The 14,824-nt window shown below is 39.1% G+C and overlaps 3 protein-coding genes across 4 annotated transcripts in view; 2 read left to right on the plus strand and 1 right to left on the minus strand.

Moving 5' to 3' along the window:
* On the plus strand, nt 1-4,742 carry LOC117297703. The gene is made up of 9 exons (XM_033780852.1): nt 1-12; nt 281-428; nt 978-1,085; nt 1,726-1,854; nt 2,475-2,681; nt 2,895-2,980; nt 3,218-3,270; nt 3,762-3,932; nt 4,460-4,742. The coding sequence occupies exons 1-9, from the start codon at nt 1-3 to the stop codon at nt 4,740-4,742; spliced, it is 1,197 nt and encodes a 398-aa protein (XP_033636743.1).
* The window catches only part of LOC117297570 (probable proline--tRNA ligase, mitochondrial), a 23,605-nt gene continuing 13,441 nt past the window's right edge, over nt 4,661-14,824 (minus strand). The window contains exons 12-13 of one of the 2 annotated variants that reach the window (XM_033780668.1): nt 13,994-14,143; nt 4,661-4,738 (exon numbers count right to left, since the gene is read on the minus strand). In XM_033780668.1, coding sequence (XP_033636559.1) covers nt 14,033-14,143 — 111 coding nt within the window. In that variant the 3' untranslated portion in view covers nt 4,661-4,738; nt 13,994-14,032. Of the gene's footprint in view, nt 4,739-9,079; nt 9,166-13,993; nt 14,144-14,824 lie in introns of those variants that run through there. The other variant, XM_033780667.1, reaches the window with a different exon arrangement.
* On the plus strand, nt 7,908-12,843 carry LOC117297704. Its single transcript, XM_033780853.1, has 6 exons — nt 7,908-8,151; nt 8,971-9,177; nt 9,669-9,862; nt 9,984-10,036; nt 10,452-10,649; nt 11,619-12,843. Exons 1-6 carry the CDS (start codon nt 7,923-7,925, stop codon nt 11,848-11,850), a joined length of 1,113 nt encoding a protein of 370 aa, XP_033636744.1. The 5' UTR covers nt 7,908-7,922; the 3' UTR covers nt 11,851-12,843.

The following is a 14,824-nucleotide window of genomic DNA, read 5'->3' on the forward strand; positions in this document are numbered from 1 at the left end:
ATGTATGGACCTGTGCGTTCGTTTAGCTTCCCTGGGTCGACCCCGGTGAGTGGCAGTTTTTTTTCCAGGACGAACGTGGGTAATTATCTGAACACGTTCGTCCTGGAAAAAGAAAACGCCACACATCGGGGTCGACCCGGGGAAGCTAAACGAACGCACCCGCACATCAGCAAGGATCATAGAAAACGCGCATGCTCACTTTAATCTTGCTACATCCAATTGAGCTCGATTTTTGCAATTTAAAATGTTGTAATGGAAACTGCATTTCCATTATTTGAAGGTGTCGACTTTCAACGCTATTCCCCTAACAACTGATAGCGTCTACGTCATTCGTGACGTAGCGGGACAGATCGAGGCAGGCAAAGGTCTAACAGCTGAGGTTTTGACGGACACGTTGGTATGGCCGAATGAGGTTGGAGAAGTACCCGGTGAGTGCAAGTGCCCCAGTGCTAAAATTCACTTTTCTCTTCCGTAATAGGTCAATAAAATGTGGTATATAAAGTACTCAAAGAGTTTCTTTTGATAAACAAGTCAGTAAAGTGTCATGACCGAGCGGTTAAAGAGCAACGAGCTCAAGCTTTGCTGTATCTGTTCAGCAGATTATGGGTTCGAGTCATCATGAAACTCGTGCCCTTAAGCAAGACACTTGTAGTCATTGCTTCGTCCTTCGGGTGGGACGTGAAGCTGTAGGTCCCGTGTTTTGTTATAAAAACTCAACAAAGGTAAAAGACTCCAGAACACTCTTCGCAAAGAGTATGTTTTTGCCCATGTGTGTCTTGCAGTGTGACTTTCTTCAATCATGAAGGCTGCACTAGAAAGGAAGAAGAAAACCTGAACCCAGCTCCTGACCCATGAAAATCACGATCATGTCTCTAAACACTACAACGAATACTCATTCAGCTCTAACCCCAACTCGTATCCTTGTAATAACCAACACCCTATCTCCAACCTTCCCCCTTTTCACTGACATCTTGCAGAGGAAGTATTTGGCCGAAATGATATCTGGTGGGCAGCGTCAGGGTTCCTGGTACCAACCAAGACCGATGGTGTCGTCGCTCTTCTGGATGCAGGAGTTATGGTCCCAGGTACAGGATTGGACTTAAACTATAGCTTAGCCATTAAATTTACAATGTTTTTAAACAAGTAGTGTGATAACAATTGGAGTTTTTGCCTTAAACCGAAAGAGTAGCATACTGGTTGCTTTACAAACCTTTCATCAGACCCACCTCATATGGTGGCATTTAAGGCAGTTAAAGAGCACCGGATTCACTTTCTGATGTTTCTGATCAGCAACGTGTGGGTTCAAATCCCAGTTGTGACACTTGTGTCCTTAAGCAGTACACTTAACCATGATGCTTCGCTTCAGATGGGACGTAAAGCCGTTGGTCCCGTAAAATTAACCAGTGCACGAAAAAAGAAGGGGTTCGCCCCCAGTGTTCCTGGTTTGATTGTCAGCATATTGTCACCTTGTAAACCACTACATGGTGCTATGTAAAAGGAGTAGCTCCCACATACCTTGCAGGAAAATACTATGTGTAAAGCGGCATGAGCGTCACTGAGTGACGGATATGCGCGCTATATAAGAAGCCATTACGTGAAGTATTTTAGACTAATGATAACTAAGGTCCAAGCGATGTTGATCCTATTACAACTAGTGATGGTTTTATTCTAATACTTAAACACAGTTTATGGAAGTCATAACTTATTTATGAATTTGAACCACAGCTACTACCTACGATATCTCAAGTAGCCTTACGGATAGAACCAAGTGGTTCTATCACCGTGTGGAATGGAATGATATGAACAAAGATGGCCGAATCGACGCATTGGCTTCAAGAGTCTACCTCAGTTCTAGTAAGTACATGTTTACGCTACATGACAAAAGTTATTGAAAGTAAGTCAGCACAATGTGTTATAAGCATAAACATAAGTTTTCCCGCCAGAAAAGTAATAAAGCATTCATTCACATTGGTACAAACTATTCTCTGGTATTTTGCTCATTTTATGGCTGTAGCATTGCAACACCAGCAACTTGTATAACATTTATACACTTTGTAGATCTATCTACCTAATTTTTCTTTGCAGATTTTTGTTCTATTAAAACCATAATATTCTGCTGAGAGCTCAATAGAATTGGACCGTAAAGCAAAGTCTATGGCTAACATTGGCTAGTCTTGGTGCAATACGTTTTTTTTTTAGAAGTAGGCTGCGTGCGCGGCGCGGAGTGGAGCACAGCTATAGGATCGCCAATAGTTGGGTGATAATGAACAACAACGTCTTGCAACAAGACCAACTCTTTACTTGTTCTCCGTCAATCTGTTTGAAGCCCTGTACCGTTAGCACAAATTTTCTATAATTACGGACGGAGTTCAAGCCGGTTGCGAGCCTAAGACAAAGCCAAGGTTCAAAGAGGGCCATAGAATCGGTATTAGCACGCAATCATCCCAATGTACGGTTTTCGTGATGTTTTCTAGACGGTACATCTGTAGCTGAGGCAGTTTGGTTTGAGCATCCACGCTTCGGCGAGCCTCTTGGACAACCCTGGACGCCACATGTCCTCTTCTCAGGTCCAGACTCTCTCTTCAGGTTCGAGAAGATGGCAATCCCTGGAGGCAGGCAACTCGAGGTCATCATCAGTGCCCAGTACTTCTCAGAGAAACTCGTAGTTTCTTGGGTTGAAGGTGAGATTTTACCAAGGTTTTCTTTTGATGCTCAAATTCAATCAGTATTACAAAAGAATGACAATAAAAGAGTCGATAAATGTCCGGTTAGATTCTGAAAGTCCTTTTTTACATTTGCTGACTCAACGGTGACTGATGGTTTAATCTACATTTAACTTATTCCTAATTCAAGTTATTCGATGTTACCAGTTTGTCAAATACTGTGAATTTCAGGACTATCATCCAGCTGGTCTGACCCGTCCAAAATCCAACACAGGGTGATTGAAGAGGTTGTGGATAACAGATACTTCGACATTGAGGTCAGTATTAGATACATTATGCTGATGTTAAAACCCCTGATATCAAACACTAACTTTCAAGGCAGATAATGGTGCCAGTTGCAAGGAAACACGTTTTGTTTTCTTATAATTTGTTTAATTATTTTTGTCTAGATATTTCTGAAGTAATTTTCATTTGAAAAATAAGGAGAGCGTGAAAAGCATATTTCGAAATTTTAAATTAGTTGCTGCAAATAAACTATTTCTTCTCCAATACAGCTGGTAGATCTGAATGCCGATGGACAGTTGGACCTGCTGGTATCTATTAACAGGTAATCCTTCATGAATAATTCATGTACTTAAAACGAAGACCTGTTGTCTCAACTTGTAAAATATTACTATTATGAAGACGATCAAAACATACCAATCGAAACGTCGAGATGTATCACTAGTTCCTTTCAGAACTAACACAACTCATCAGATAGTTGTTTGAATGGTGTTACTGCAAACTTGCTTGAGGAATCTTTTAATTCATCTAGACAAGTGAATAAAGTGATACCACAAACCATAGGAGCACCCGTTTCTTTTAGAACCACCACGAGACAACTGATAAGAGATGTGTTTATTATTAGGCCTTATATAAAGTGGCTTCTTATATAGCGCGCATATCCGTCACTCATTGACGCTCACGCGCTTCAACATTCAGTATTTGCATGGTGATACCACTTTCTTTTTAGATTTTAGAATCTGGAATTTTACTGGAATGAAAACAACCATTGCAATCACTTTGACTATTACCATTTTTCATTTGTTACCAATACAGTGACAGCAATGGAAAGCTCATCGCCTACGAGATTCCTCGAGATTTCCGTACAGGTGTCTGGAGACGTCACTTGATCGCCGATGGATTCATACCGAGTAATCTGATCATACTTGAGGGTAACGGGGCACCAGGCAGTGGCCATGCATTCTACCCAGGACCACCAGGCGACAGGTTAGTCAGACCCTAGACTGGTCCCCTGTCTTCATCCGCAAGGATAAAGACAGGTATCTTGTTTTCATAACCGGTGATTTCATTGGATACAATTATTTTATTGGATAAACCTGCAGCAGTGAGGTAAGCTTTCCGTATGTGTTTTGATTGGTCCGATCCGAAGTGACGTTTGACAGCTGCACTTTCGGTCGTCTGCTGCATAAACGTTAGGTAAAAGGTGATTATGGACGGGGATTGACCTAGGCTCCAGGTCACTCTCTGGCGTAATTCACAAGCCTCGGAGTGGGACGGCGGATGTTCAGGCTATCGGTACCCTCCCTCGTGGTCAATTTAGAAGCCAATTGAGTCAGGCACCAGCAACAACAATGCAAACTTATTGTAAATTTGGCGGGTAACCCGTTCTGCTAAGCAATCATATTCTGTTTTTAGCAAGTTTGTGCGCTTACAAGCCCTGAGCTTGAGTCCTGTGCTCTTATAGTATTCGGCAAAGACACCGCACCAATTTGACTCTTCTGATAACAAAATATTTTTTTGAATGTTTTTTTTTATATAATTATATTATATTTTTATAACTCTAGATACAAGCCCCTGATTCTCCTTACTGGAGATGACGACAGTAACGTCTACGTCTTCGAGAGCACCTCAGACAACGATCCGTCTGTGTGGACCTACACCATGACGTCTATATTCTACGCTAAGGGAACCATCGGAGGACCAGTCGTCAAAGACATTGATGGGGATGGGTATGCAGAGGTCTTCATTCCTGCCTGGTCTGAGGGGACACTCAATGTCTACACCTTTAAACCCTAAGATGATGAAAGTATACAAAACAAAATGCAGAAAATGGAAGATAGAATTAGCTGTCGCAAAGTACTTTATAAATCAATCAACTCCCTGTTCACATCAGAGATTCTTCTGGAGTACAGACATTCAAAAAACTTCAAAAAATCTTCCTCTTTTCAATTTTGTCAGCTTCTGTTGAGGTTCTAGGTTTCTGTGAAGCGCTTTGATTCTTGCTAAAAGTGCTATTTAAATACTCATTGATATTAAAAACCTAGGGTGTAAATGCGAAAATGGTTTAGCCTCCGAAAAAGGCTCTGAAACATCGGGCTGTTAATTATTTTTTTTGCAAAGTTAAAATATAATGGAAAATAACTTGGTTTGTGACACTAGTAGTAAGAGAAGATCAATCTTCACAGCTTTGTTTATTCTGCATTATGTTAGGATACACCAAGTGGGAATATTGGTCTTTGACAATTACCAAAGGTGTCACGTATACCTTTAAATAGTTCCAGACTGTTTTCGTAAACAATTAATAAACATTATTTTATTGTTGTCATTTTAATCACGCTCTTCCCAAAAATAAATTGAAAGCAATATCAAAAGATACTAACAGTGTTCAGTGATAATTTGTTACACATTCTGTGCAAGCTGTTTGATCTAACGGTTCAATAAAAATAGGTGAATTAATAGGTTTGTATAAATTGTCGCTCACGTCTCTATGTTAATTGTTATTATTATAAGTAGAACATTATACCACAAGACTGTTTAGATTAAATGATTAAATTTTATCACCATTAAACACAAATCCGATTTTCTCTTAAAGATAATCGGAGATCTTTTATTCAAACCATATTGTATTTTTCCCACAAGCTTAATTGGCTTAGGCAAATTGGACTTATTAAAATTGGTTTGTCATAGCAGTGATGTTGCAGTTGGGTATAAAATAAGAGTGAAGTTCATCAGTGCGTATAAAAAGCTAATGCGAGTTCCCCAGAGGTTTGTTTTGGGTCCACTGCAAGACAAAAATGAGACCCGATGCTCTGCTACTGTTGCTAGCCTGGGTTTCCCTCAGCCAAGCATGGCAGCTACGTAAGATAGAAACACTTGACATGCCTTTCGCTGCCATTGCAGAAGTTTTGACTGATCCGACGACTGGACTACTTGATGTTGTGGTAAGTCTATATCGTTCTCAACCCTATATAACGAGGCTAACTCCACTACCATATTACCCTAACACCCCGCTATCCACTACTTCACCTCGCTCAAAGCACGACACCCCCCTCCCCCTTCCAACATTGAAAGGTAAATCACCTTGCCTCTCGTGTTTTGATTGGCGGTCGAATTGTTCTTTGGTTTTTTAATCTTTCATGCAAATCAGAATCAGAATTGGGTCAGAAAATTATTTCAAAATGTCTACAAATGTTGTTCAGAATGTGTATTCGAATGCGGATTGCCCTTTGTGCGAGAACACAGCCGCTCCAGATCGGCATGGCTTAAACACGCTATCCCACCTTTTGAAATAATTATTTTTCACAGAGTAGTTGATTTACAAAGGATTCTGCTTCGATTGCAGGTATCGAGTTTCAACTCCGCTGCACTGTCAACCGACAACGTATACGTCATCCGTGACGTCACAGGACAGATTCAGTCCGGCAAAGGTCTCAAGGCAGAGGTTCTAACGAGCGTGTTGCTATGGCCAAACGAAGTCGGCGCAGTGCCGGGTGAGTTTGCGCAATACGCTTTCGTAGATATCAATTTCTTTTGTAATCGTTACTTTACCTACTACATGAGCATCGAGTTTCATTGGTTAACCATAATGTTTATGGGGGAAAACTAACAGTTCTACTTCAATACATGCTACACATTGTTGAAAAGAGGTGACTATTTTAAACAGTTGTACTTTAAAGGCAGTGGACACTATTGGTAATTACTCAAAATAATTATTGGCATAAAACCTTTCTTGGTGACGAGTAATGGAGAGAGGTTGATGGTATAAAACATTGTGAGAAACGGCCCCTTCTGCGAGAAAGAAGTAATTTTCCACGAATTTGATTTCGAAACCTCAGATTTAGAACTTGAGGTCTCGAAATCAACCATCTAAACGCACACACCTTCGTGTGACAAAGGTTTTTTCTTCTTTCATTATTATCTCGCAACTTCGATGACCGATTGAGCTCAAATTTTCACAGGTTTGTTATTTTATGCATATGTTGAGATACACCGACTGTGAAGGCTAGTCTTTGACAATTACCAATAGTGTCCACTGCTTTTAATACATGCTGCACAGTTTTGAAAAGAGGTGACTATTTTAATTCTTTTTTCCCCCCACTTTTAGAGGAGGTATTTGGTCGAGCGGACATCTGGTGGGGAACATCGGGGTTCTTAGTGCCGACCAAGACCCGTGGGGCTGTAGCGCTTATGGATGCTGGCATCATGGTCCCAGGTACGTAGACAATAACAGCCATGTTAATGTGGTCGTTCGGTGTTTTGTTTCTGTTTTGTTTTACAACCCAAGAAAAGGAGATGAAATACTGGTATAACAATGATGTTCTGAACAGAAATTTTTCAAGAATGGCTTGAACCATGGTGGATAAATTGGATTTTGCTGGGTGGAGTGGACTACTGTAACAAACATTTTAGCGTTGTGTATGAATACGAGTCAATGCATGAGGCAGCGGACCAGTCTATGTTGTCAAAAATCCAGCGGGTAAACGACCTTGCCCTGGCCACTTAAAGCCATTGAACACTTTCGGTACAGAAATTACAAATACCTTACAGGGTTTAGAGAAGGTAATGGTGAAAGGCTTCTCTTGAGATATTATTCCATGAAATGCTTTACTTTTTGAGAAAACATTAAAACGATATCAATTCTCGATATCGAGAATTACGGATTTTATTTTAAACACATCATCATCACACGGCGAAACACGCGGAAACAAGGGTGGGTTTTCCCGTTATTTTCTCCTGACTCCGATGACCGATTGAGCCTAAATTTTCACAGGTTTGTTATTGAATATAAAAGTTGTGATACACGAAGTGTGGGCCCGTTGGACATCACTGTTTACCGAAAGTGTCAAATGGCTTTAATTTTAACTATGTTGCTCAAGCTTATTCTGCAAGATGTCAGGGAAATGGGATTTTAACTTTTAAAAATAAAAAAATAAAAAAAATAAAAATAAACAGAGAGCAGAAGGTAAAACTGTTTTCATGGTTGTGTCCTTTCTCATTTGCTGTGATCCTCATTTACAAAAATGTCGAACAGAGATCAAAGAAACTTGTCTTTTGTTCTTGAATCTTGCCTATATAGCTACAACGTATGACATATCCAATAGCGTTCAGGATAGAACTGATTGGTTTTATCATCGAGTCCAATGGAGTGACATGAATAATGATGGTCGAATTGATGCACTGACAGCAAGGTCGTACCTCACTGATGGTAAGTTCCACATTTTTTTTCCTCCAAAATCTTATAATCAGAATCAGAATTGTCAATCCTATTTCAACTCCAAATAAGAGTGTTACAAGTGGCTTCTTTGTTTAACTTTGCTCAAAACTTGGTATTTCACGGACGGAAATCAATTGACAAAAAAAAGATGGTCTATTGATTTTTTCTGGTAACCATTAAACACACTTTTATTCTTGTGTATGAAAACCAAAACTTTACCCATTTGTTCACCTTCAAAAGGGATATATGAAATAACAGTTATATGGGGCAACTGGTTGCATTCATTCAATGATCCAACAACAAAAAACCATTTGCACATGTCAATTGAATTCTAACCCTAAATCATATGCATATTTTGGCATTGCATATTATTTTCTGCATTGTACTTATTTGCATTGTAGCATATTTTTCTTTTTCAAACACTTTCAGACATGATTATATAATCTAGAAAGTACTAATGTTTTGTTCTACAAATTCAGTATGACAATACTTTAAGAAGTACAAAAGTTCATTTGATTCCACCATATTCCACAAAAGTTTATTGTTGATGATGTAGTTGTCGCTGATGTTGTTGGTGGTGTTGTTGCTGACCATTGTTGTTGTTGTTAGTTTTTGCTGTACTCTCGTTCTTTCTCCCGCTGTTTTCGTGGTGTTTGTTGGTGTTGTTCTTCTGCTCATAACTCTTGCTGTTTTTGTTGTTGCTGCTACTGCTACTGTTGCTGTTGTTGTTTTTGTGGTGGTATTGGTTTTTTTTCTTTTCTTCTCACTCCTTTTGTTTTTGTTATTGATGTTGTTTATTGCTGTTTGTAGACGGGGAAGCTGTAGCCGAGATGCTTTGGTTTGAGCATCCACGCTTCGGTAACCCACTCAGTCGAGTCTGGACACCGCACGTTCTCTTCTCTGGCACGGACTTCTTCTTCAGGTTTGAGAAGATGGAGATACCGGGAGGCAGGGAGCTTGAGGTCATCATCAGTGCACAATACTTTGCTGAGAAGCTCGTCTTGTCTTGGGTAGAAGGTAAGAAAACAAAAATCTTCATCTGATGTAGGAATAATATCCTTGGGACGCAACAAGCTATATTTTACCGAACGATGATACTGTGTGACAAATGATTTGTAATAAATCGAGCTGACGATGACTAGAGCAAGCTAACCGAAACATTGAGACCCGAACTCATACCGCAGAATTGAAGTTTATAACGAGAAGTCCACTTAATAAGCTAAAGTAGTAGTCCCCTGTCGATTGTCAACCTTCCGCACAGGTAATAGTAAGAAAGCAGGCCAGTTCTTCTAAGAACTGGGAAGTCTTCCAAATTCTGAAAATCTACTCCGCGGTAGTGAAATATAAAGCAAGACAAGTTCTCAAAAGAACATAATCTTCCTGGCAAGTAGACACATTACCGCAAACCAAATTTACTATTTATTGATTTGATACCCCACGATGCAATGCCTAAAATTCCATAAAATGATCAAACTTTTTTAAAAGTTCTATTGCTTTGTTTTTTCTAGACCCTTCGTCCAGCTGGTCCGACCCTTCCAAGATTAAACACCGAGTCATTGAAGAAATCGTTGATGAGCGTTATTTTGATATCGAGGTGATTAGAGATAGTATTTTTTACAATCGAAACCATAATCGTCATCAATTCTTTTCAAGTAGCATTTATATAACATCTTCCGTTGCGAAAAGATTACTGGAGAAATTAGTAAAATACTTAACATGGAAGGTCAACTAATTCAAACTGACATTTATAGACAAGGAACATAAATTGGACCTCGATTTTGATAATCACTTGTCTTTTATTTATCTTTCTCTCGCCCCTTCAGCTTGTTGACCTAAATGCAGATGGACAATTAGATTTGCTGGTATCTGTAAATAGGTAAGTACGAACCATTTACAATCAAAATTCACAAATGTAGTTTTTATTCATTTTTATTGCCTCAGATTCTATGTCAGTTTAAACCATTTCTTGGTCATTTTGAAAATGTAACCGAGTCATATTGACCCAGAAATGGGTCAAGCTCAACTGGACTCTGAATCCGGGTCAATTTTGGCCCGGTAGCTTTGTTTAGAGTGTATGGAGCAGGGATGGGCTATTGTTGCCGGTCATGTTTTGCTGGTCAGAAGCTGTTAAACCTTAAACTGTCAAAGACCAGTATCCTCACTTGGTGTATCCCAACATGCTCAATGCTATCTGAGTCCTTGGGAGGGGGAGGGGCAGTAGTGCTGAAGAGGGGGGAGGTGATGGCACGTGCACCTAGGATGGGATTTGAACATGTACGATAACCACTCACTATAATGTGCTTATTTTTTTCTCGCAGTGACAAAAATGGCAAGCTTGTAGCATATGAAATCCCACAAGATTTCCGCACGGGTGCATGGAAACGTCACGTGATCGCAGAGGGCTTCATACCGAGTAATATCATCATAACGGAAGGGAACGGCTCGCCGGGGATTCCCCGCGCTTTCTATCCAGAACCACGTGGCGATAGGTAAGTTAGGATTTCACCTTTGACCTCAAATGGACTCAGTATACGAGAAAGGGTTGGAACTTGAGAAAAGGGTTGGAACTTGAGAAATGGGATGGCACGGTGCCAGTGAGCTCCAGCCGACATTAAAACTCTAAAAAATACATGGACTTGCCCTTAGCTCAATTAAGTGAATTTCAAAAAGTTTATCTAACAGGTGGAAGGGCATTATTTTCAGCTGCAACTGCTCTGCCAAATTTCGGCAAACAGTGATGACGAGCACAGCAAGAGTGAGAAAGGATCCAAGTAGTCACCTTAGGAAGATGGGGGGTTAATAGGCTTGCTGAAGGCAACATCATATCCAAACAATTAATCAAAACCAATCTCTATCTATTTCTTAGATACAAGCCCATGATTTTCCTAATATCTTAGATACAACAAGCCCATGATTCTCCTAATATCTTAGATACAAGCCCATGATTCTCCTAATATCTTAGATACAAGCCCATGATTCTCCTTATATCTTAGATACAAGCCCACGATTCTCCTAATATCTTAGATACAAGCCCATGATTCTCCTAACATCTTAGATACAAGCCCATGATTCTCCTAACATCTTAGATACAAGCCCATGATTCTCCTTATATCTTAGATCCAAGCCCATGATTCTCCTAATATCTTAGATACAAGCCCATGATTCTCCTTATATCTTAGATACAAGCCCATGATTCTCCTAACATCTTAGATACAAGCCCATGATTCTCCTAACATCTTAGATACAAGCCCATGATTCTCCTTATATCTTAGATCTAAGCCCATGATTCTCCTTATATCTTATATACAAGCCCATGATTCTCCTTATATCTTAGATACAAGCCCATGATTCTCCTAACATCTTAGATACAAGCCCATGATTCTCCTAACATCTTAGATACAAGCCCATGATTCTCCTAACATCTTAGATACAAACCCATGATTCTCTTTATATCTTAGATACAAGCCCATGATTCTCCTTACTGGAGACGACGACAGCAATGTCTACCTGTTTGAGAGCACCTCCGACAACAATCCTTCTGTGTGGACCTACACCATGACGTCTATATTCTACGCTCAAGGAACCATAGGAGGACCAGTCGTCAAAGACATTGATGGGGATGGGTATGCAGAGCTCTTCATTCCTGCCTACTCTGAGGGAACGCTCAATGTTTATACCTTCAAACCATAGCCTCAGAGTACTACAGTTTTTTATCCAAACCTGCTAAATATGCTTCTTCAATTCAAGTCCAGATTCAGTGATGCATGCGGTCGAAGAAAGGTTGAAATTGAACCCAAAGCTATTAACCCTATGAACTCCAATCCAAAGCTCTGCTACCACAATTTTTGAATCCGGTTTTAGTTTGAAATGCAATCGAGGAAAGGTGGCGATTAAACCCAAACCTTAACCCTGACTCCAAGCCCAATGTTAACCCTGCTATTAGAATTCTAGTCCAGTTTTACTGTTACAAGCATTCAAGGAAAGAATGAACCAAAGTGTATTAGGGTGTAATATTTTCTACCTAATTGTCAGAAGACAAAAAATAGGGGTTTGAATATAATATAATTAATAATAAAGTATAAGACAAATACCTATGATATATTATCATGCATCATTAAAAAATAAAACCCCAAGTGACACACTAATGAACTAACTTTGATGCCATAATTTAATCCCTAGTTTTGAAACTTGATCGCCTGTATAATGTCAACCTCTTCCTCAATGAAACAAACAAATGGCCAATGTGAAAATTCAAATAAATAAATTCAGTTGGAAAGAATTTAAGTATTTAAATTATATCTAATATGACTCACCAGGGACCAAAAATGAGCAGGATACCAGTTACAAATTGTTCATGTCACATTGTATTTTGCTCGTCAACCTTATTCTCGTTAGCATAATTTCATTTCACTTTTATAGCTTATTTTTGTGAAATTGGGCCCCTGGTATAACATTTTTTTGTTTTAGCCTTAATGGCTTTGTCTTTTGATGTAGGAGTCCCAAAACAATTTAGGCTTCTGGGCGATCCCAAGACTAATCCACGAACGAAGTTTGGAGTTGATATTCTAAATCTCTCTTAATTTATCGCTCGGATAATGCTTGCACGCACAATTACTAGTGCTGGGCGAATAGTGAAATTTTGGTATTCGGTTACCGCTGGCCAACTATCCGAAATTAACTGGATATTCGAATATTTTTTTTGCCGCTAGAGGGCGCTATTAAAAAAAAAAAAAAATAATAATAATAATTAAAAGTATTTTTTTCCGCTAGAGGGCGCTGTTCGTTTGTGAATGAGATCTTATGGGCGGATTGATACTAGTTTTAGACAGTGTCACTCGGTTCATTCATAAAAATAACCGGATCTAATTTAAAGATGGCGATTTGCTTTTTCTTTTAATCGTGATCGACTCTACGTGAAGGAAAACTTTCGTAATCTTTGAACAAATTATGTCAGAAATGCCATTGTTTCAACTCTTCACGGAGGTGAGCATAGTTAAATACTTAATTTATGCTGTTTTATGCTGTCTTAATAGAAGTTTCATAAGGATTCAGACAAAACATTCCTATCAGCTGTCGCCCGACGTCCGCGGATATTCGGATATTAAGGAATATCCGGTTACTTGGTTGTACATGTATATTACAGGACTATCCGGTTTATAAATAGGTATTCGAGCCCATTGCGGATGTCTGGTTAAGAAAAAAAGGCATTCGCGGTTACGGATAGGAAAACCTATTCGCCATCAACCGGATATTCGAATAATTCGCCCAGGCCTAACAATTACTAACTTGCTTCGCCGGCAAGACATCAACAACAACTTACAACAAAATACTAAGTTAGAACTTCATAAAAGTGATAGAAAAATAAGAAGATTATGGTGAAGAGTAAACAACAATTCAAAATCATCACAGATTGGCCGTAACCTTTAAAGGCACTGGATACCTTGGTAATTGTCAAAGACCATTCTCACTTGGTGTATCTCAACATAAATTAATAAAATAACAAACCTGTGAAAATTTGGACTTAATTTGACATTGAAATTACGAGATAATAATGAAAGAAAAAAACACCCTTAAAGCACACATTTGTGTGCTATGTGTGCTTTCAGATGCCTCAAAAAGCCTCAGGCCTTGAATCATTTAATGTTTTAGTGAGAAATAACCTCTTTCTAAAAAACTACATTACTTCAGAGGGAGCCGTTTCTAAGAATGTTTTATACCATCAACAGCTCTCAATTGCTCGTTACAAAGTAAGTTTTTATGCTAACAATGATCTGAGTAACTACCAATAGTGTCCATTGCCTTTAAATGCAGCCTTAAGTTAATTTCACATTACCCCCTCAAACGTTGAGTTCCTGAGAAAATGGCCGGCAGGTCATACAACATCAATGGCTGCAATTGTCTTCAATAATTCACTTTTTGTGAGGTACTCGATTGTTCCTTGGCGGGTTGTGTGTAACTCATAGAGAGGCTGCTCTTCAAGTGCCTGTAAATGCAAATAAATAAATGAATAAATACTCGGTAAATAAATTATCGAGCAATCCCAAGTTATTTTAAAACTTTCCAAGGCGCAGTTAATCAAAAACAAAACCGAAAGAAAACAGACACAACTAAATTAGTTTTTGAAAACCTGTGATATAAGATAAGTTTTTGAATTTTGAATTTTGTGGTACAAAGACAAGATCTAAGATAAAGTGGTAGAGAGTTCCAGATGTGTGGCGCAGCTGATAAAAGAGACCTGTCACCCCAGGAGTGAAATTGATCACTTGGACACAATTGTTTGCTTGTTTTATTCAAATGGCGACCCCCAAAAATAGGACAAAATAGTGCCCTCAAGAGTCCTATTTTCCATTCAGAAAAACTGGGGGGGGGGGCAGTGTGTTATTTGATTTCTTGTACTATAACTATTTTTGTTTAGGGATTTGAAATGGTAGCTAGTAAAAAGAGTTCATTGATCAAATTAAAGGAACACGTTGCCTTGGATCGGTCGAGTTGGTCTTCGAAAAGCGTTTGTAACCATTTGTTATAAAATTTATATGGTTAGAAAGATGTTGTAAAAGTAGAATGCAATGATCTACACAAATATGCCTCAAAAATGCGTGGTTTTCGTTTTACCTCGTCGACTAACATGGTCGGCCATTTATGGGAGTCAAAAAGTTGACTCCCA

The sequence above is a fragment of the Asterias rubens genome, chromosome 12 (genome assembly GCF_902459465.1).
Source record: "Asterias rubens chromosome 12, eAstRub1.3, whole genome shotgun sequence".
In the NCBI taxonomy this organism is placed as follows: domain Eukaryota; kingdom Metazoa; phylum Echinodermata; class Asteroidea; order Forcipulatida; family Asteriidae; genus Asterias; species Asterias rubens.

Coding starts and splice junctions, on each gene's coding strand:
- LOC117297703 (XM_033780852.1), top strand. Junction 3,271..3,761: donor CTGCTGGTATCTATTAACAG/GTAATCCTTCAT, acceptor TTACCAATACAG/TGACAGCAATGGAAAGCTCA. Junction 3,933..4,459: donor CCAGGACCACCAGGCGACAG/GTTAGTCAGACC, acceptor ATAACAAAATAT/TTTTTTGAATGTTTTTTTTT.
- LOC117297704 (XM_033780853.1), top strand. CDS start 7,923: ATGGTTGTGTCCTTTCTCATTTGCTGTGATCCTCATTTACAAAAATGT. Junction 8,152..8,970: donor AAGGTCGTACCTCACTGATG/GTAAGTTCCACA, acceptor TGCTGTTTGTAG/ACGGGGAAGCTGTAGCCGAG. Junction 10,037..10,451: donor TTGCTGGTATCTGTAAATAG/GTAAGTACGAAC, acceptor ATAACCACTCAC/TATAATGTGCTTATTTTTTT.